This window comes from Achroia grisella, unplaced genomic scaffold (assembly GCF_030625045.1).
Source record: "Achroia grisella isolate CSIRO2021 unplaced genomic scaffold, CSIRO_AGI_Agris_v1 utg976, whole genome shotgun sequence".
Classification (NCBI taxonomy): domain Eukaryota; kingdom Metazoa; phylum Arthropoda; class Insecta; order Lepidoptera; family Pyralidae; genus Achroia; species Achroia grisella.
In genome coordinates this window covers 202,513-221,424 of record NW_026713078.1, presented here as the reverse complement: position 1 = coordinate 221,424, position 18,912 = coordinate 202,513, and the positions used below count along the sequence as shown (strand labels likewise).

Genomic DNA, 18,912 nt, shown 5'->3' with positions numbered 1-18,912 from the left:
AAACTATTTATTATATTTTTTTCTTATACCACAGCGGTGGTAATCAAGCATATTGTTCATTTAATAGTAAATAGTTACCTGATGGTAAGTGGTAACGATCGCCTATGTCCATAAACAGCACTACAAGCGTACAAGGTGTTAGTTCAGTCAGTAGTTTTGTCCACCATAGAGAGTTGAAATATATACCTCTCTCATACTATCTGTACATAGTGAAGTAAATAATAATAAGTAATAAAGTCGCTTCCGCTGTTTGTTCGCATAGATCTTTTAAATTACGCAACACATTATAATGCAGTTTTAGCAATAGATAGAGTGATTCAAGAGTAAGGTTTATATGTATAATATATGTACACCAGTGCGAAGCCTAATCTACATCTAATAAAATACTCGTAAATAGGATATACCTAAATATATGTTATAAATATTTAAACGTGATATATAGATACTAAAAAATATAATATATATATGTTGAAAGCAGCACTAATTTATAAATATTATATGACCTCACTTTAATATCACCCCTGACCTATAATAATACCTTCAGAATTGTTCACATATGGGTAAATATGTGAACAATTCTGAAGGTATTATTATTACATTTCTTCTCCGAAAGTAACGTGCCTACTAGCAATTTCACGATAAAAAATGCAGTACAACCGTATTAAAACCACTTATGAACGGCAAAATATGCTGCAGAAATGTCTTTACAAGCCCATACTCTACTGGGACCTACCCAGCGATATGATTGAATTGAACTTTGTGTGCGTACATAGCTGTTCACATTAATATGTCTTTATTATTAGAAACGAAATGTCTTTTTCTCTATCCTCAGGAGTATAGCTGAGTTGTGTAAAGCCTCGGTTTTATGTTGTCATTTATATATACAGAGTATAGATAGGATGTGAAGTTACTTTGTAGAATATGAATATACTACGTTTTACTATTAAATCTAAATATATATAAATCAAAGGTGACTGACGTAGTTATCTATCAACGCATAGCCCAAACCACTGGACGGATTTGGCATGCAGGTAGGCAGTTATGACGTAGGCATCCGCTAAGAAAGGATTTTGATTAATTCTACTCCCAAAGGGATAAAATAGGGGATGAAATTTATATGAAACTTTATCAATTTTAAACCGATCAGGCTGAGACTTTGCATGCATAAAGCTACAATGACGTAGGCATCCCTTAAGAAAGGATTTTGATAAATTCCACCCCTAAGGGAATAAATTAACGCGAGCAAAGCCGTGGGCAAAAGCTAGTTTATTTATAAAAATAAAAATTAATTATATAAAGTTGTCTTATATTTCAGTCTCACCTATGTTATCCGCTCAGCACCTTGCTTTGTAAGCTGCGTTTCCAATATTGTTATCAGCAGTAATGCGATATGCTAAAAGCCTAGAAAAAAGAGCTAAAACCACAGAAGCCGTTAATACACAAATATTACAAATAGTTGTGATACCAGCTACTTAGAATACCGATATTAGCCATACTTAAATACGCCGATATATATAAGGAATAAGGACCGGTATAAAATTCTAGTAAATTGATGTTACGGGGCGGTCCGATGCTATAGATTTGTGAAATCAAAGAGATACGGCGCAATGATGTAACTAATAGAATTTGGTACGGGCTGCGACCTTAATATTACGTTCAGTATATATAAATAACTAGCTATGCTCACGGTTTCACTCGCGTGAAACTTATAGGCTATGTGTTCTTCTGATTCTTCTTCTTCTTCTTCTTCTTCTTCTTCAGCTATATTATTGTAGTTTCATTAAAATACATTATGTAGTTTTTGCGTAACAGATTAACAAACATGTATCAATTTATCCACACTCTCAAACTACCGCGTTTATAATAGCATAGATATTAGTAAGATTAGTATATTTTTAGTTGATCGTTTTGGTGGTCTAGCGGATTAGCACACCGCTTTAGTTCGGAAGTTCGCGGGTTTGGTTTCTCGCATAGTAAAAACATTTATATTCATGAGTATTGTTTGTAACTGTGTTATTCTGATGATATAAAACTATAAAGTTTCATCAAATGCGTTCAATAGTTCTTGCATGAAAGAGTAAGAAACATCCACCCACCCATCTATTTCATCTATTTGTGGTGTAAGCATTTTAGAATCGTCGAAAAAGAAAATATTTTAGTCACTTGATTCTTTACAGCGCTGAATTTCCGACTGTAATTATACTAAAAATGTTACCAAATATGTAAACACAGGTTACGTCTGTATCGGCAGACGTTTTTCAATTTACGCTGCCTTCAGTTGAAATAATATTTGCCTTGAGACCCGCTCGGCTGACGGCTCGTTAAAGCTACCCAGTTGCTATTGACTTTACCAGTTCGTTGGAGACAAGATGGTGTCTTTTTAAGCCTTGTACATTTACTGTACTTTACTTTTATACCTATATACAAATAACTTGACGCAATCAAGGTATAAATGTATACAAAAACATGTCCTCACGACTGAACGCACAGCTTGTCTTTTGTCGAAATTGTTGATTACAATAATTGATATACCAAAATTTGATGTAGAATATATAAATGTGTAATTTTTTACGTAATTTCAACTACATATCTCTGTAAAATCGTTACTCACATCAAATAACAAAAAGCAATTCCTAATGAAAATATTATACAAAAACTCAGTTTGTCTTGCTCTTTTACCTTGACTTCCTCGGTGCTAAACTGCTAGAGTTTAACCCATCGCCTTACTTCCGGTGGTCGTGGGTTTGATTCCATGCACGGTACAAACATTTGAATTCATGATTTGTTTGACTATTTGTATCGGTTTTGGGTATTTTCTAGATATATTCTGTATGTATGTCCAAAAAAATGTATCTATTATGTATCAGTTATCTAGTATCCATAACACAAGCTCTGCTAGCTTGGATGGTGGTGTACGGTTTATTCTTAAATATATTATTATACTTACTGTGAATATCACGGTAGGAAGAAATGAGTATATTTGGAAGTGGTTGTTCAATTATTCTAACAAATAAATAATAAGTTAAAATAATAATGATGATATATCATCAAAGGAGCAGAGTATTAGTCTCTGAATGATTATCGATTTGTAATTAATTATACGTCCTTCCTTTTTAAATTTCAATTCAAGTTCGTAATACAGAAAAACAAATCTGAACTTTGATTGGAAAATTAAAACATTAGAATTGGTTTTAGGATTCGGTTTGCGGAAAACAAAGCAGTTGCCGCAGGCGAAAGAAATCGAATTTTAATTCGCTTCGGTGACATCAAAGGTAAAATCTTCTTTCCTACATACCTTCACGTTTTCCTCAACAATTCATCGGTACCCTGTACCTATGTTCAAATACGGTTAGGTACGTCATTTTACTTACCTTTGTTTTTCATAAACATCATACGATATTTTTTTCTCGTAGCGCCCTCCCGAGGCGCTGGATTGCCTCGTTATGTGCCATAAGCAATCACACACGGAGGGGACGTGACTCCAGTATGAGGTTTTATTTTGCACCTTTTCAAGATATTCACTCCTAGTAAACCATAATATTTAACTACAAATACGTGAAAATCAGTTGGAATCGAGTTCATTCGAATTCATTTCCAATGATAGTGTGATAACTTTTTCTACTTCCCTTAATAGTTTATATAGACATATCTTTATATTATATTTTTATTATCCAATGGATTCATACATAGGGTGCATCGTAGTTACGGAGAAAGGCAAAACAATCTAGTTAATTTTATTAACAAACTACCGATTTTCAGGTTAGTTATTCAAAATAATGATTTTATGTATTTTCATCAAATATATTCTTGCTTTTGCTTCATTTATTTTTAATCCAAAATACTAGTAAGTTTAATTACATATACATCACAGTAGTATTAATATAGAATTAAACAATAATTTAAAAGAAATTATTCGTCGATACAATAACATGAATTTAATACAAATTTTCAGCACAAAACATTAAATCGAGGAACTAACTCAGTATTCTTGCTTACCCCAATAAAGGTAAAGTTACAGTAAAATTAACAACTGAAACGCTTAGTAAGCAAGGGATTATTGTTAAACATATAAACTATTATACCTTTAAGTGAAGCATGTGTTAGTGAGATGATTGAGCAAAAGTTTGATGACGGACACGTTTTGGTAGAGCTGCTGAATTTCAACAACCATTTATGGTTTTAAGACGTTACATTCTGCTTATTGTAGATATTATAATCTCTATACCTGGCTTTAAAGAGGTGGACACAAATGTGGAGAGCATTAGAATTGTAGCTAACGCCACTGAATAATGCCTTCATAGTTGTTACATTAATCAACAAATACTCTAATCTAGGCTAAATATAATTATTAACAATTGCCATCGATCGGAGGAGGTAGAGCTATTTAGGATCATTGACCTGAAACATTGATGTTAATATGGATTTTCCAACTAATACTCCGGGATTTGATTATTATAATTATTTTTATCAATAAGTATAAATATGGAACTGTAGCGTACGAGAGACGTTGTATATTTTATATCAACAACATTGCCAAAGTTTTTGCTAAATAATAATAATATAATAATCTCAGGACAATTCGCACAGTGCCATTTAGAACCAAGTTAAGCTAGTTAAAGCTTGTGTTATGGATACATAACTGATACATATACATAGATATTTTTTTTGTAAATACATACATATTACACATAGAAAATACCCAGACCAATACAAACAATCATACTCATGAATACAAACGTTTGTGCCGTGCAAGGAATCGAACCCGCGACCATCGGTCATAAAGCGGTGCGCTAGACCGCTAGACCACCGAGGTCGTTGGCGAGATGGCGACGTTGTTGACACTCGTTGTGATATCACTGCATAATACCCTCTTGCTCACACATGCAGGTAGTGTGACGGGTGTTACTAGAGTGACGCACATGTTTTTGTCGCTTTCTGCAGCACTGCAATTCAATTGTCTCAATCTTGTCACAAGTATATTGTTTCAAGTGTTTTCACTCTCTGAAAAAATTATAAAAAGCTTTATATTATTAAAAAAAAAAACAACTTCAAAAAACAACTTTTATACGTAAAAAATAAATCCCGGATTTTGGGGAATATCCACATAATTCTATCATATGGCAAGTACATATAGCTCTACCTACTCCGATCACTGATTATTACTGAATAAAATACTATATTATGTATATCAGCTTTACCTTGGAATTTGAACCGCAGTCTAATTATACACAGAGTTATGATGTATACTGATAATTTAGGCAACATTTGAAATTTTAATATCTAATGAATTAATATTATTATGTATCATATTCTAAGTATTGTTTATTTATTTAATTAAACAAATTCAAAAGAGTGAACTGTATTTTGTTTAAATTCGTAATAAAATAAACGAATGAAACATTTCAAGTAACAGTGAAGTAATTATATTTTTAAAAATCTTGTTCAATATTAAAACTGTGTAGCGTTACGTTATCTGGGTGGATATATTAGAGCCTATATTATTTGCTTTCTAAAGGATTTATGTAATTGAAATATCGAAATTATGTAAATAAAACAACGAACAATTATCACATATCCTTTATCATATAATACTTTTTCTAGTTTCTCCAAATTCAAGTCAACCATTCAAGAACCCATATTGAAACAAAAGTCAAACCTGTTTCATTAACACAGACAGATAACATATAGACATATAAATAATAAAAGAAATATATTAATAAAAAAATATAAACATATATAAAGTAAAATAAAATAAAAAGATAAATATGTATACATATATAAACTTCTGTAAACATTTACGCATGCCGTGGCAACCAGTAATTAAGTTAACACTATATACCTGAACTTTTTGCAAGTGATAATAATTGTAACCTCATAGTGTATATCTTGTTGGTCGCTCAAATAAATAAATACTCTATATTATGAGTGTAAGTAGCATCATTTATAAAAAAATATTTCAGCATAATTTAACACATCGCTTTTTGAAGTCGGTTGGTAACTAATAGGAAAACTCACACGCAAGAAACAAAACCTGTCAGCGTCAGTGCAAAATATAGTTATATACATCATAGTATAAATATAATGGAAATAGATGCATTATTTAATATTACCTTTGCCCGTGATTTTGTCTACATCGATAGACGACGTGTGACGACTTTCCATACAAACTTTTATCCTCAAATTTTATTTTACACCCTAAGGGTAAAATTTGTACTTACTTTGAATGTCATATTTATTTATATTTAATCAACAGTCTAGAAAATAAGTTTCAAGCTTCTAGCTGGAAAAATAACGAGTCTTCCATATAATCTTTCCTCTCCCCTTTCAACCCCTTACAACCCTTTATTCGTAGTAAAATGTAGTGTATGTTCTTTCCGGGAATTTATACTATTTGTGTAATAAATTTGATTTAAATCGATATAGTAGTTTTGGCGTGAAAGTGTGACAGACAGTGAGACAGACAGAGTTACATTGGCGTTTATAATATTAGTACAGATAATATTAAATATGCGGTGTTGTTACCTAAATGGCAAAGGAATAAGCTCACCTGATGGTAAGTGATAACCTTCGCTATGTGTGCATATTCGTCTATTAAAAAAAATCTCTGCTCAAAATCCCCTTAACCCAGAAGACAATGGTTCACATTGCCTATCTTTTAAGAGATCTAGCGTGAATATTAATACATAGATAGATACATATTTCTAATTAAATAAGAAGGTCATAGACTTTGCAAATTTAATATCAAAGGTCAAGGTAGGATGACCAACTCTGATTATGAATTTTTCAGGATTTGAAGTATAAATTTGGTCCTGTTCATTTCGACCGTTTATTTAACACGCGTTGAGAGATATGTAGATATATGTTTTGATTTAATTAACAGGGTCATAGACTTTGCAAATTTAATATCAAAGGTCAAGGTAGGGTGACCAACTATGATTATGAATTTTTCGGGATTTATAGGACAAATTTTATTTTGCTCATTTCGGCTTATGTAACATGCATTAAAATATGATCATAGTTAGCAATAAATATGACGATAACGTAATTATGAACGTCGTATGTAATGTTGACAATCGAAATGATGGATTTCGAGACGATTTGGTTCGTCACGTGAGACAGAAGTCTACAATCGGGACTTCCTGATTACATTGGGAACTTTGGCTATCCTAATCGTAGGTCAAGGTCATTATCGGACCTTCCCAGGGGCCCGGCCGGTTTATTTGGCGAAATGACTACAAAGAGTTCACTTAGGAGTATTTGGGTAAGAACTTTGTGCAATGACTTCTTCAGAAGCATTAAACGTAATCTGCATTTTAACAACCCTAATATTAAGAATGAACACTTTGGCATTTTTCCTCAGATTTTGCGGGTAAAAATTAAAAAATTTCGACAAAATTTGTCTCTAAAAAGGGTTATATATACGTTGTCAAATTGTAATATCAAGTAAATTAATTCATCTATTTACTTGTTTTATTGTCGTTGTAGTTATGAAATAATGATAACATTTGCGAATACTTTGTACTGGCCATGAGTTTAGGTATTTAATTCAAAGTTGATTATTGTAATTTACTGTTTTCGCATTTTGTATTACCCGCGTGGGATTTAACTTTTATTAGAAAAAGTTTTCTAAAATAACTGTCAGTGAAAGTCTCGTCAAAATCGGAGCCGTTTCATAGATTAGCGAGAACAAACAGATAGACAAAATATTTAATTAACAAAATATTTAATTAACTATTTACTATTATATAGTGTTGACTTAATGCGTTATATACATGAATATGCTGTTAATTTCAAATTACCAACACACATTTACTATCATATAGTGTTGACTTAATTACGGTACAAGTTAAAAAATATATACATGCCGTAGTAATACGGCATGTATATATTTTTTAACTTGTGCCCCTGAATTTAAATTTCTAAAATCGGAAACACGTAATAGTAAATTCTCCCAATAAACACACCACCGGGATCGTCGCAATCAATGGTATTTCTTTCCGCTTCACGGTCTACAATTCCACTGTACCTACTCCGCCATTATCACCTTCCAAAGCTTCCCTTCCACTCACCTTAGATCCAAGATTAGTATTCCCAAAACGTGCTCGAGGTTTACACAACTGTGCCATGAAGGGAAATAACAGAATACTGACGGTACATTTGTTTTTATTGCTATCTACCATAGAGTGGGACGCCCGGAAATATTATTGATTTCCTTTGTTTCGTATTATTATTTTGAGTACGTACGTAATGATCTTGATTAGGTCAAGTGTGAACGTCGAAAGCATTTATTCGCTTGGAATAAATTCGTGTAGGTATCTTTTGTAAACATCACAAAATACCATTAGTATCTATGGTTTTTGTTCGGGCTCAGCTACTTCAAATTCAAATTAAAAAATCATTTATTTATGCTTTTGAATTAATATTTTTTCTCTACGAAATAAGTGTATTTCAATGAGCCTTCAGTCTCACATTCAATTGAGAAGTAAAACAAACTATCTAACTATTAAGAATATAAAATAAATCTTTTTTTAAAAGTATATTCTTAACATTATATACCTATATAGATGTCTAGTGAAAATCACGTGCGTAATCGCCTATTGCCATGCATGGTTTTTAGTTAAGTAAGTTGTTAGTGAATAAAATTTCAATATCATAATTTTTATGACTAGGTAATTAGAATTACATTGCTATAATATAATATATATATACAGTATAACTATATCAAGTGTTGTTATGCAGCAGCTTTGTGTTTTGCTAGACCTTGTTTTTTTACAAGACGGAAATCAATCATGGCGACCCGTTTGCCTCAGAGGCAAAACAAACGGGTACTACCTGACTCTTATAAAAACTACCATTGTGATGTTATACATTAATTCTGTCCGAGGAATTGACAAAACCAAATCCAAACACATCAAGCTATTCAAATATTTAAACATAAACTAATATGGATAAATGTCATTGTCCACAGAATTACCACCAGAGAAGCCTACGATAAAAGCTGAGAAGGGATGGTATGCATCAGGTGATTCCCTCAGAGCTATGTGCACATCACCGCCTGCGGATCCGCCTGCAAACCTCACATGGTTGCTCAACGGACGAGATGTAAGTACCTACTGTTTAATTGTACCTATTTATATTCATAGTAGTATTAACATCGCGCATACAGCTATGACGCGCTCGTCATCAGTGCAGTATTGTGCATCTGTGGGGCATTACGTTTGCGCGGGAAAACTAGAAAACTACAAAATGGCTTCTTCTGCAAACATACAGATTAATTATTGTGCTCCTAACTCTTAATTTTATTTAGAACAGTAGTGGTACATAACTTTATATGTCTGCAATTTAGTTTTATTGTAATAAAATATCTTTATACACAACAAACCTGAATATAAATACACCCCCTAGTAACATATCTAATAGTACCAAATGAAGAAAACCAAGAAAAGAGCCTATTCGTTCTTAAAAGGCCGGCAACGCTCTTGCAATTCCTCTAGTGTTGCGGATGCTCATGGGTGGCGGTAATCACTTACCATCAGGTCAGCCATAAGCTCGTTTACGCCCTATACTATAAAAAGTGCAGGCAAACCTTTTAATAGACGAATACTCGGTATCATAAAACTGAAATAGACTGTACTAAATGCCCTTAGTGGGTACCTCTGTCTCACCTATTTCATCTGATAATAGCTTGCTTTGTAAATAAGATAAGATAAGATAAGATAAGGCAGTGAAATTAAAGCATGGTAGCGTGATCATGCGTTGTGTGGTTATGGACAATGTGTGGTAGTGGTATTACCAGAGTTACATGAATACGTTATGTGTTGGTGATCCTGTAAATAGACGATTAGTGGTATCGTAGTAGTTTGCCTTTTAAGAACTTATAAACACAGTGGTGCGAACAAAAATATAATGTCATATATTTAAAAAAAATTACCAACAATATTCCAGATGTCCAGCATTATACTTTTACCATAATTGCTACATTCTTTTTCTTATTTCACAGTTGATAATTCTTTTGACTATCCCATTCAGAATAAGTTATGATAAATAATTATTATTAGTGACAGCTCAAGACAATTGAAATAGTGCCATCTAGTCCCAAGCTAAACAGAGCTTCTATTATTGATACTAGATAACTGATATAAATACATAGAAACATTTTTTATAAATACATGCATAGTATACATAGAAAACACCCAGACCAATAAAATCATCATACTTGTGAATACAAAATGTTTGTACCGTGCGAGGAATCTAACCCGTGACCATTAGAATAAAGACGGTGTGATAAACCAATAGACCACCGAGTTCGCAATATTAGGTATTTATTCATCTCAGATACATAAAAGAAATGACATCATTAGATATGACAAAGAGGTCATTGATTGATGACGTCACCTCGTCACTGCACAATGCAGTAGTAACGTATTAATCTCAGTATAAACTCCACGATTAACATGCCTGATACGATAATTAATGTCAAATTTCTAATTAAATCGTTGTCCAAGTAAATTGTTGGATTATCAAGCCTATATCCAAGTTATGAAAGACTGTTTTCGAACAGCTTTATAATAGATGTAATGAGAACAATTTGAATTTAATTATGAATATAATTTTTTGTAAACCTTCTTCTTTGACTAAATTATTGAATTATCATACCTATATCCAAGTTATGAAAGACTGTTTTCGAACAGCTTTATAATAAATGTAATAAGAACAATTTGAATTTAAATATGAATATATTTTTTTGTAAACCTTCTTCTTTGACTAAATTATTGAATTATCATACTTATATCTTCTTTGACTAAAAATTAATAAGAACAATTTGAATTTAAATATGAATATAATTTTTTGTAAACCTTCTTCTTTGACTAAATTATTGAATTATCATGCCTATATCCAAGTTATGAAAGACTGTTTTCGAACAGCTTTATAATAAATGTAAGAACAATTTGAATTTAAATATAATATAATTTTTTGTAACACTAAATTATTGAATTTCAATATCCAAGTTATGAAAGACTATTTTCGAACAGCTTTATAATAAATGAAATAAGAACAATTTGAATTTAAAAATGAATATGAATTTTTGTAAACATTCTTCTTTGACTAATTTATTGGATTATCATGCCCATATCCAAGTTATGAAATACTGTTTTGTAAAGCTTTCTAATAATTTGAATTTATAAATGAATAGGAATTTTTGTAAACATTCTTATTCTTCTTCAGTCATTCACTCTTGACAGAGTGGTTGTGGCTTTTATAATGATATCTCGTCGTTGTTCTCCTTGGCGATAGAGGCCTCGCAATTTGCCTCCATCTGGTACCGTTTTTGTGTTGTATAAATATGTAATAAAACTATTTATGGAAAGAATAATGGTAGATAGCTGTGTTATAATTTTTGTTTTATATTTTTGATTATAGAATAATAGAAAGAAAAACCTTTAAATATATTAATATCAAAAGAGTTTTCTCAACATATCCTCCCGTAATCAAAACATATATATATATATAACAAAATACAACGTAACAAAAGTAACAGTATCAAAATTACAAATCAGCAAGGTTATCCTATACCCATATTTGAGATACATCTTAGATGTTTAACGCTCCCTAAAGGTTTTGTCAAAACATCAGCTGGTAACAAGTCAGTGGGCATATACCTTAGTTCGATGGTGGTTTCCATGCTGTATAATCTTCACGACTCATCAATATTTTAATTCCATTAAAATTATTTCCAGCCATTATAAATGAGCTAAATCGTCTTTTAAATTGATTTATTCTCCGTGCTGATAACGAATGTTGTATAAATATGTACTAAAACTATTTATGACTGCAAAATTTATTTTAATGGTATGGTAGACAGAGAAGGTGACATGATATAATTTTTGTTTTATATTTTTGATTATAGAATAATAAATAGAATAATAAAAAGAAAAACCTTTAAATATATTAATATCAAAAGAGTTTTCTCAACATTTTGGCTTTAAAAAAAGAATATATTCAGATTTTCATTGGCAGTAGATTTGACATATCATAGGAATCTGTAATAGACCTACAAATAAAGATATATTGATTTTATTTGATTTATACATTCGAATATTCTATTAAAAAAAACTTATCTACCAAGTTCTTCGAGGGTGACTGTATAAAATCTTTAAGGACGTCTGTCCATTTTGCTTTTTGAAATGTAAGAGTTCTGTGTTGCCACTCCGGAGAACTAAAATGACATACTTACTCTTTAGTTCTACTGCATTATTTCTCTATTCAACTGTAATACACTTACTGAAGAAGTTACTTGGTGGTTGAAATAGGATAAGATTGAGATAGTAGTATCTATCACGATTTTTTATCTATCACTAATAAATACATAAGATACTTATTATATATATATATGTACATACATACATATATAGTATGGTTTAAATAGACATACATAACAATAACCAAACCCAAGCAATCACACTCATGTATAATATTTCTACTTTGTGGGAACCGATTCTAGTACCAACAAAGTAATGTTGGTTTTTAAATTAAGACACGATACTTTGTCTATTACTAATAAATAAATAAACTATTTACTTTATATACCTAATATTAATTAAAAAATAAGATGATATGAATAAAAGGAGAGTATGTTCAGATGTCATATCTGATAGGGATCAGTGGAAGAGGATGACATACTGCGCCGACCACAAACAATGATCACCTAATATTAACTTTAACAGAAATGCATACATAGCAACAACCAAACCAATACAACCAATCGTACTCATGTATACGAATTGCTGGATATATATATAACCTGCTACCATCGTAGTAAATTCCAAACCTGCTAGACCACCGACCATGTTTTTATTTCTTTCAAATTATCTTACAAGTGTTACGATACTATCAAATTAGTGGATCGCATCGCAGCCCGCCGGCCGACGTGGAGTGACGTCACGACGTCGCTTGATAAATGACCATCCACCACCTAATATTTTCCCAAGCGAATGTAATTATTTTCCCTTGCTTTCCGAAATGGCGGATGTAAGGAATGATATGATGAAATGTGATGTTTTCGTATAAAAATATTTCGACGAAGGCAATTATTATTTCAATTTGCTCTTTCTTGAAATTATTATGTGGGATGCTGTAGTCCATCAAATGGGATTCTACTTGTTTATTATATCTGTCTTGTAAGTCAAATCTCTCATATTGTAGGCAGAGAAAAACCAGTTCTCTTATTATCAAAGCAAAGCAATGCATTTAGTTGCAAAATATAATAATTACAGGTTTACAAAATTACGAAATTTACATAGAAGTGAATGTCTGTAATTTTAATGAAAATCAATTTTATTTTTTAACCGGCCTAAAAATTTTGCTACTCCGTTGGTTCTCAATTTTTTTTTCTGTCTATTATTATTTTTTATGATTCATTTTTTAATCGAAAACCTTTTGTATGCTTGTCCTGTTGTAACACTTAATACAGTGTAAGAATAAAGCTTAGATATAGTAAACACTAAATGTATATAGAATGTAAAGTTTTAGGTTAGAATGATGTTAGTTTTAGATTTTTCAGTTAGAACAGGTAAAATATCCAGATTATATAGAAAATCGGTCTGTTGTGTTATATTATATGTTTTATTTTCGTATATAATAACTTGGAATATTATAATTAAACGCCAAATGAATGTCACCAAATTTATTGTGTCGCCAAAAACAATAGCACAATGAAAACATTTCAGGAAACATTGGTTTTGAAATGGAAACAGCGGATTACGATGTCGTCTGCTTTTATAGGCGTTTTGCGTAATTGAAAAATAAAATTACGATTTGAGGGGATCGCGCAGCGAAAAAAAATAAAACGCGAATCAAGCAAACGTAAATAAACGAACGTCGTGTTTCAAACGACTTTGATTCCAGTTCATTTTGTTTATAAAATCCGTTTTTAATGCGACGACAGGGTAGAAATAGAAAAATAAATTGCCAGAAACAAATTTGAGCTGGAAACGATTTCTGTAGACGATATTGCTTCACTAATGTCGTGTGACGTAGCACTTTTTTCGAGTTTCCAAACTCAAAATCATTTAAACCTTTAATATTGTTCGGTTTCATTACTTAGCGAACTGGCCGCGAATTATTTTAAGTCGCCCCGAATGGGAGAGTGAGAGAGAGAGTACTAGGGATTACTCCGCCGTTACGACCCCAGTACTCTAGGAGATCCAGCTAGTCATTGCTATGGCGAAATACGCTCACAAAATTAAAAAAATTAACCGACTTTAAAAAATGGTGGGTGATTTATGAAATTGGAATGTCAAAAATACAGACGGCCTGCCTGATGGTAACTGTCTGTTATATACATGAAGAGTACTACAAACATGACTTTAATGACATCTGAAACCTGTAATGCCGCCCATTCCAGAGCACTAAGATATCATAACACTTAACCTGTAATATCATTTGACTTTAATTATATGTGTATTCATTTTAATTGATTTTGAGTTTTTTTTATGATTTGATAGCTACTGATTTTTTCATTGTCCCATATAAAGTTAAAGATCTAAATTATATTTTTAAATATCTGGTCTAGAGTTGACCTTAATAATCTGAATAAAGTCGGTTTTTCTGTGACCTATTCTATAAAATTAGTTAATATATAATCTTATATAATGGAAAATATAAAATTTATGAACACATTGTTATCTAGATAAATCATAACCTAAGCATTATATATGAGGACATCGATGCAGCGGTTTGACACACCGCTTTATTTCCGATGGTTGCGGTTTTATTATTAACTAGCTGTACTCGCGACTTCGTCTGCGTGGAATTTAACTTTATTTTTCTTAAATAAAAGTAGCTTAAGTTACTCCTTATTACATCAGCAACCTGCCAATAAAAGTCCCATCAAAATCGGCTCAGCCTTTTCAGAGATGAGCCGGAACAAACGGACAGACAGACAAAAATGGTAAAAAATGTTATTTCGGTGTATGTACCGTATTTATATTCTATACACTCCAATTCTATTTATATGTATATATAAAAATGCTTGTACTGTACTAGAAATAGTTCGGTACCAGAATTTTTATTAATAAGTATAATTGCTTGTATTATATATATATATTAACTGTAACTGTATATATATTAAATGTATTTACAAAACAATTATTAAGGGAACAGACAGCTGCGGTGACTTTGTTTTATACTATGAAATAAAATGAGTACATTTTGACGGATGTTGTCGCTAAGTGTCTCCATAAATCGACTATTAAATAAACCCAACCCTTCCTCGTCACGGGAATATAAAGGAAAACCCCACCCCTGCCCTTTTATGTGCATGTCGCTCTGTTTGACTCGCTGGAGAGCAATTCATTTATTAGGCACAAATTCCAGTCTAACGTGTTTTAAAAATTATGAAAATTTGTAAACAATTATAGTTTATATTTAGCTCAATATTAATTAGGCTTAGTTTAAATTAAGCTTAATTTTAATTAGGCTTAGTTTAAATTAAGCTTAATTTTATTTTATACTGTTTGGTACCCTCTAAATTGTATGCCTTTTCCATCTCCTTTCAGAAAGAATAATCTTTGACTTAAAAGATACACCCTCATGATACATGTCTTCATGTCTTTCATTAAGATCCATTTAGCAGTTCAGTCAGTAAAAAGGAGGATAAACATTCTGTTTGTTCTACACACATTATAGTAAGTTCATTAAAATACACTTAGCGTATCGTATATTCACTTGTAATTTACTACGATATTATTAAATTATATATAATTATAAAAGTAGACTTAACAATACAGAATAGGACGAATAGTTTGTGTTACAACCAGCAGTTGCGACAGGGTGGAAGGATTATTCGGCCGGAGCCGCGGTATAACACTGACGCGACCTCGCGACCGTACAACGTGTTTTGTACTGGGTAAGAGTTCCATCCCACACACAGCCACAACTCTCGGGACGATGGTATTTTGAAGATTTTTCCACACTATAAAAAAGGGGGATTATTGGTAATGCGACTACTAGTCCCATTATTAGCTAAGTATTATATCTGGTCGACATTCAAGTGAGCCCCTTGAAGACTATCGTAAATACTACTGTGTGAATTTATTCATTCATTCATAATTTAAAAGTCACGCTCGTGTCGGTGGAGCACTTGCCATTTTCCACGAGCGTCCATCAATCTATTTAGTTGTTGATACAACGCTACTCCAACTTTTTCCTTAATCTACTTGATATAGCTGAGACTTGGTCTTCCCCTCCCCTCTTTCCTTCTACTGTGTGCGACTTTATGCTCATCCTAATATTGTGGTACCAGGGGGTAAGGGGATTGTTAGTAATGTGGACTAATGATCCCTTTGCTAGCAATGTACCATGTCAGGTTGACCTCCACGCAGTTCCGGAAACCAACGTGATAAATTCTTGGTGAATTTGTTACGTTGCGCTAACTGATCTAACTTCAAGTTCATCCTACTGGTGCCTCGCCAGAGTAAACCGTTAGCGCAACGGGTACACCATTCCATTATCGTTCCCTTAAAAAATAAAAATAAAATTTGGTGGTACCACCAATACATACTGTTAGGTACCATTTCTTGTTCATAAAAAACATACTAATCTCCTTCCCCTCTTGTAAATGCAGGGTTAAATAACATAAGTCATGTTAAAAAATCCCCTGGTAGGCAATAAATGTGAGCAACATAATTAAATGTCACAATTCCCCGGATCAAAGATTTACCCTCTAAGCCCATTACGTTTGGGCAAAAAGTCCCATCTGTTTGCCATGTTCATTGGCAACATGATCCGAATATGTTGCCTGCAGCAGGATTACGTAACTTTGTTGCTAACAATTCTCATTCCAGTAAGACTAATATTCACCATCTTGTTTATAAAAATGTCAAACGTCTAATAATCCAGTTTTAACTATTGGATCGTATTCTTCCAGGCCGTTTTAAAAATTGAAAGAAAAAGACAAAACATATAATAAGGTAAATTGAGAAATTACATTTCATAATTTCTATTTTAGGTGTCGTATATTTTTAATTCTGCCAAAAAATATTTGCTAGGCTTGTGTAGTTCGCAAACAAACTTTTCTAGTTCAGAGGAGAGCTTCCAAAAACGACCTACAAGAACTAATTCGCAAATCTTTCGCTCTTTAGTTCATTAGACACCAAACTGAGCATAGCGTAGTGTAACTAAATTTAGCGTTCTATATCGCGAAATATTATGCGCAAGACTACTGCACATTTGTGTAATACCATTTAGTTTTCATCAATTAATTACTATTATTCACTACTGTTGTGATTATAAATTAAATAAAAACTACTGTAAGAACTTTATTAACGACCACTAGTTTTTAAATTCAAATAACTATTCTATAGAAGTGCCTTCTATATATCTATATGTATATAATAAATATTCTATAAAATAATTACTGCGAATTCTATAATTATTTAGCGCCATCTATCGCTAAATGTTCTAATTAATTCCGACAAGAACATTGTCAGTTTGAAGTACATGTTAGAATAAAAGTTTCTTATCAAACAAAAGCACCTTCAAAACAACTTTGTTTTACAAATAAAAGTTGTAAGTTTGAAACAACCTAAACTTTGTTCTGTTATTATATTCTATCAAAGAATTGGTATAAGGAGGCGTTATTTCCTTTCAGTGCCGTTCTCTGTCTATATTTATTTGTATTCACGTAATTTAGAAAAATATAGGCTGTGCTGACATAATCTATATATGGGTATAGCATAACTAACATAATATATATACATATACATGTGTATGGTATATCGATCGTATCGTAGTAACGATGTAATTGTTTGTTGTTTTTTTTTATACTACAATGGCAAACGTGCACACGGCTCATGTGTTGGGAAACAGATACCGTAGCTTATCAATGGAATATATACATTATACACATATATTTATAAGATTCATAAAAAAAACTATTATTCTGAGACTTTATCAACCAGACAAGACCATAAATAATTATTGTTAAATTTTTTGGCTGTTGTATTGCATTTGTGTGTTCTAATATCAGAAATGGCTTAATCTATGTAAATGCAATTATCACTTAAATATTGTAAGTCTCACTAAAAAAATATTTTTTGTTTTATTCCAATAGGTTTATAATACAAAATATAATATATTTGCATTGCATTCTTATATGTTACTAGCTGTTCTCGCGACTTCGTCAGCGTGGAACATAACTTTATTTTTTTTAAATAAAAGTAGTCTAAGTTACTTCTTATTACATCAGCAACCTGCCAAAAAAAGTCCCGTCAAAATCTGTGGGGCCATTTCAGAGATTAGCCGGAACAAACAGACAGACAGACAAAAATGGTAAAAAATGATATTTTGGTGTATGTACCGTATTTATATTCATATGCATATAGTAAAAAACGGTTATTTCAATATTACAAACAGACACTCCAATTTATATGTATAGATGAAGTGGACACACAATCACAGTACTGTTCAGAATATTTCTATATATGACCATAGATAAATTATTATAGACACGCGTGTCGTGCGAGTGTCGATATAATGTCATACCACCTTGTTTATACCCACGGTACAATAATTACACGAAAGGAAATTTACGCCACGTTCATACACTGTGAATACCAACGAAGAGCGTTCGATCTGAATAATAAATGTATTCATTCCCTTCTACATCTTGTTAGGGTTCTGCATCTCAAAATACAGTAGAGTCGATTTTCTAATTAAATTTTTTTATGATTTTTTTATGACGATACAACATATCGTCATAAAAAAAATCATCTTGTCTACATTCACAGCTACAAATAAATAAATACATATAATCTATACATAAATATGTAGACCGTAATTAAAATGTGTAATTATTTATTAAATATTATTTAACATATATGATTATGGACACGTTTAATATTCATTTATATT

The 18,912-nt window shown here is 31.8% G+C and overlaps 1 protein-coding gene across 1 annotated transcript in view; it reads left to right on the top strand.

Moving 5' to 3' along the window:
• The first annotated feature begins 8,952 nt into the window (after positions 1-8,952).
• Positions 8,953-18,912, top strand: part of LOC131854348 (uncharacterized) — an 82,721-nt gene continuing 72,761 nt past the window's right edge. Inside the window, exon 1 of the mRNA XM_059205457.1 lies at positions 8,953-9,102. Coding sequence (XP_059061440.1) covers positions 8,953-9,102 — 150 coding nt within the window. The remainder of the gene's footprint in view (positions 9,103-18,912) is intronic.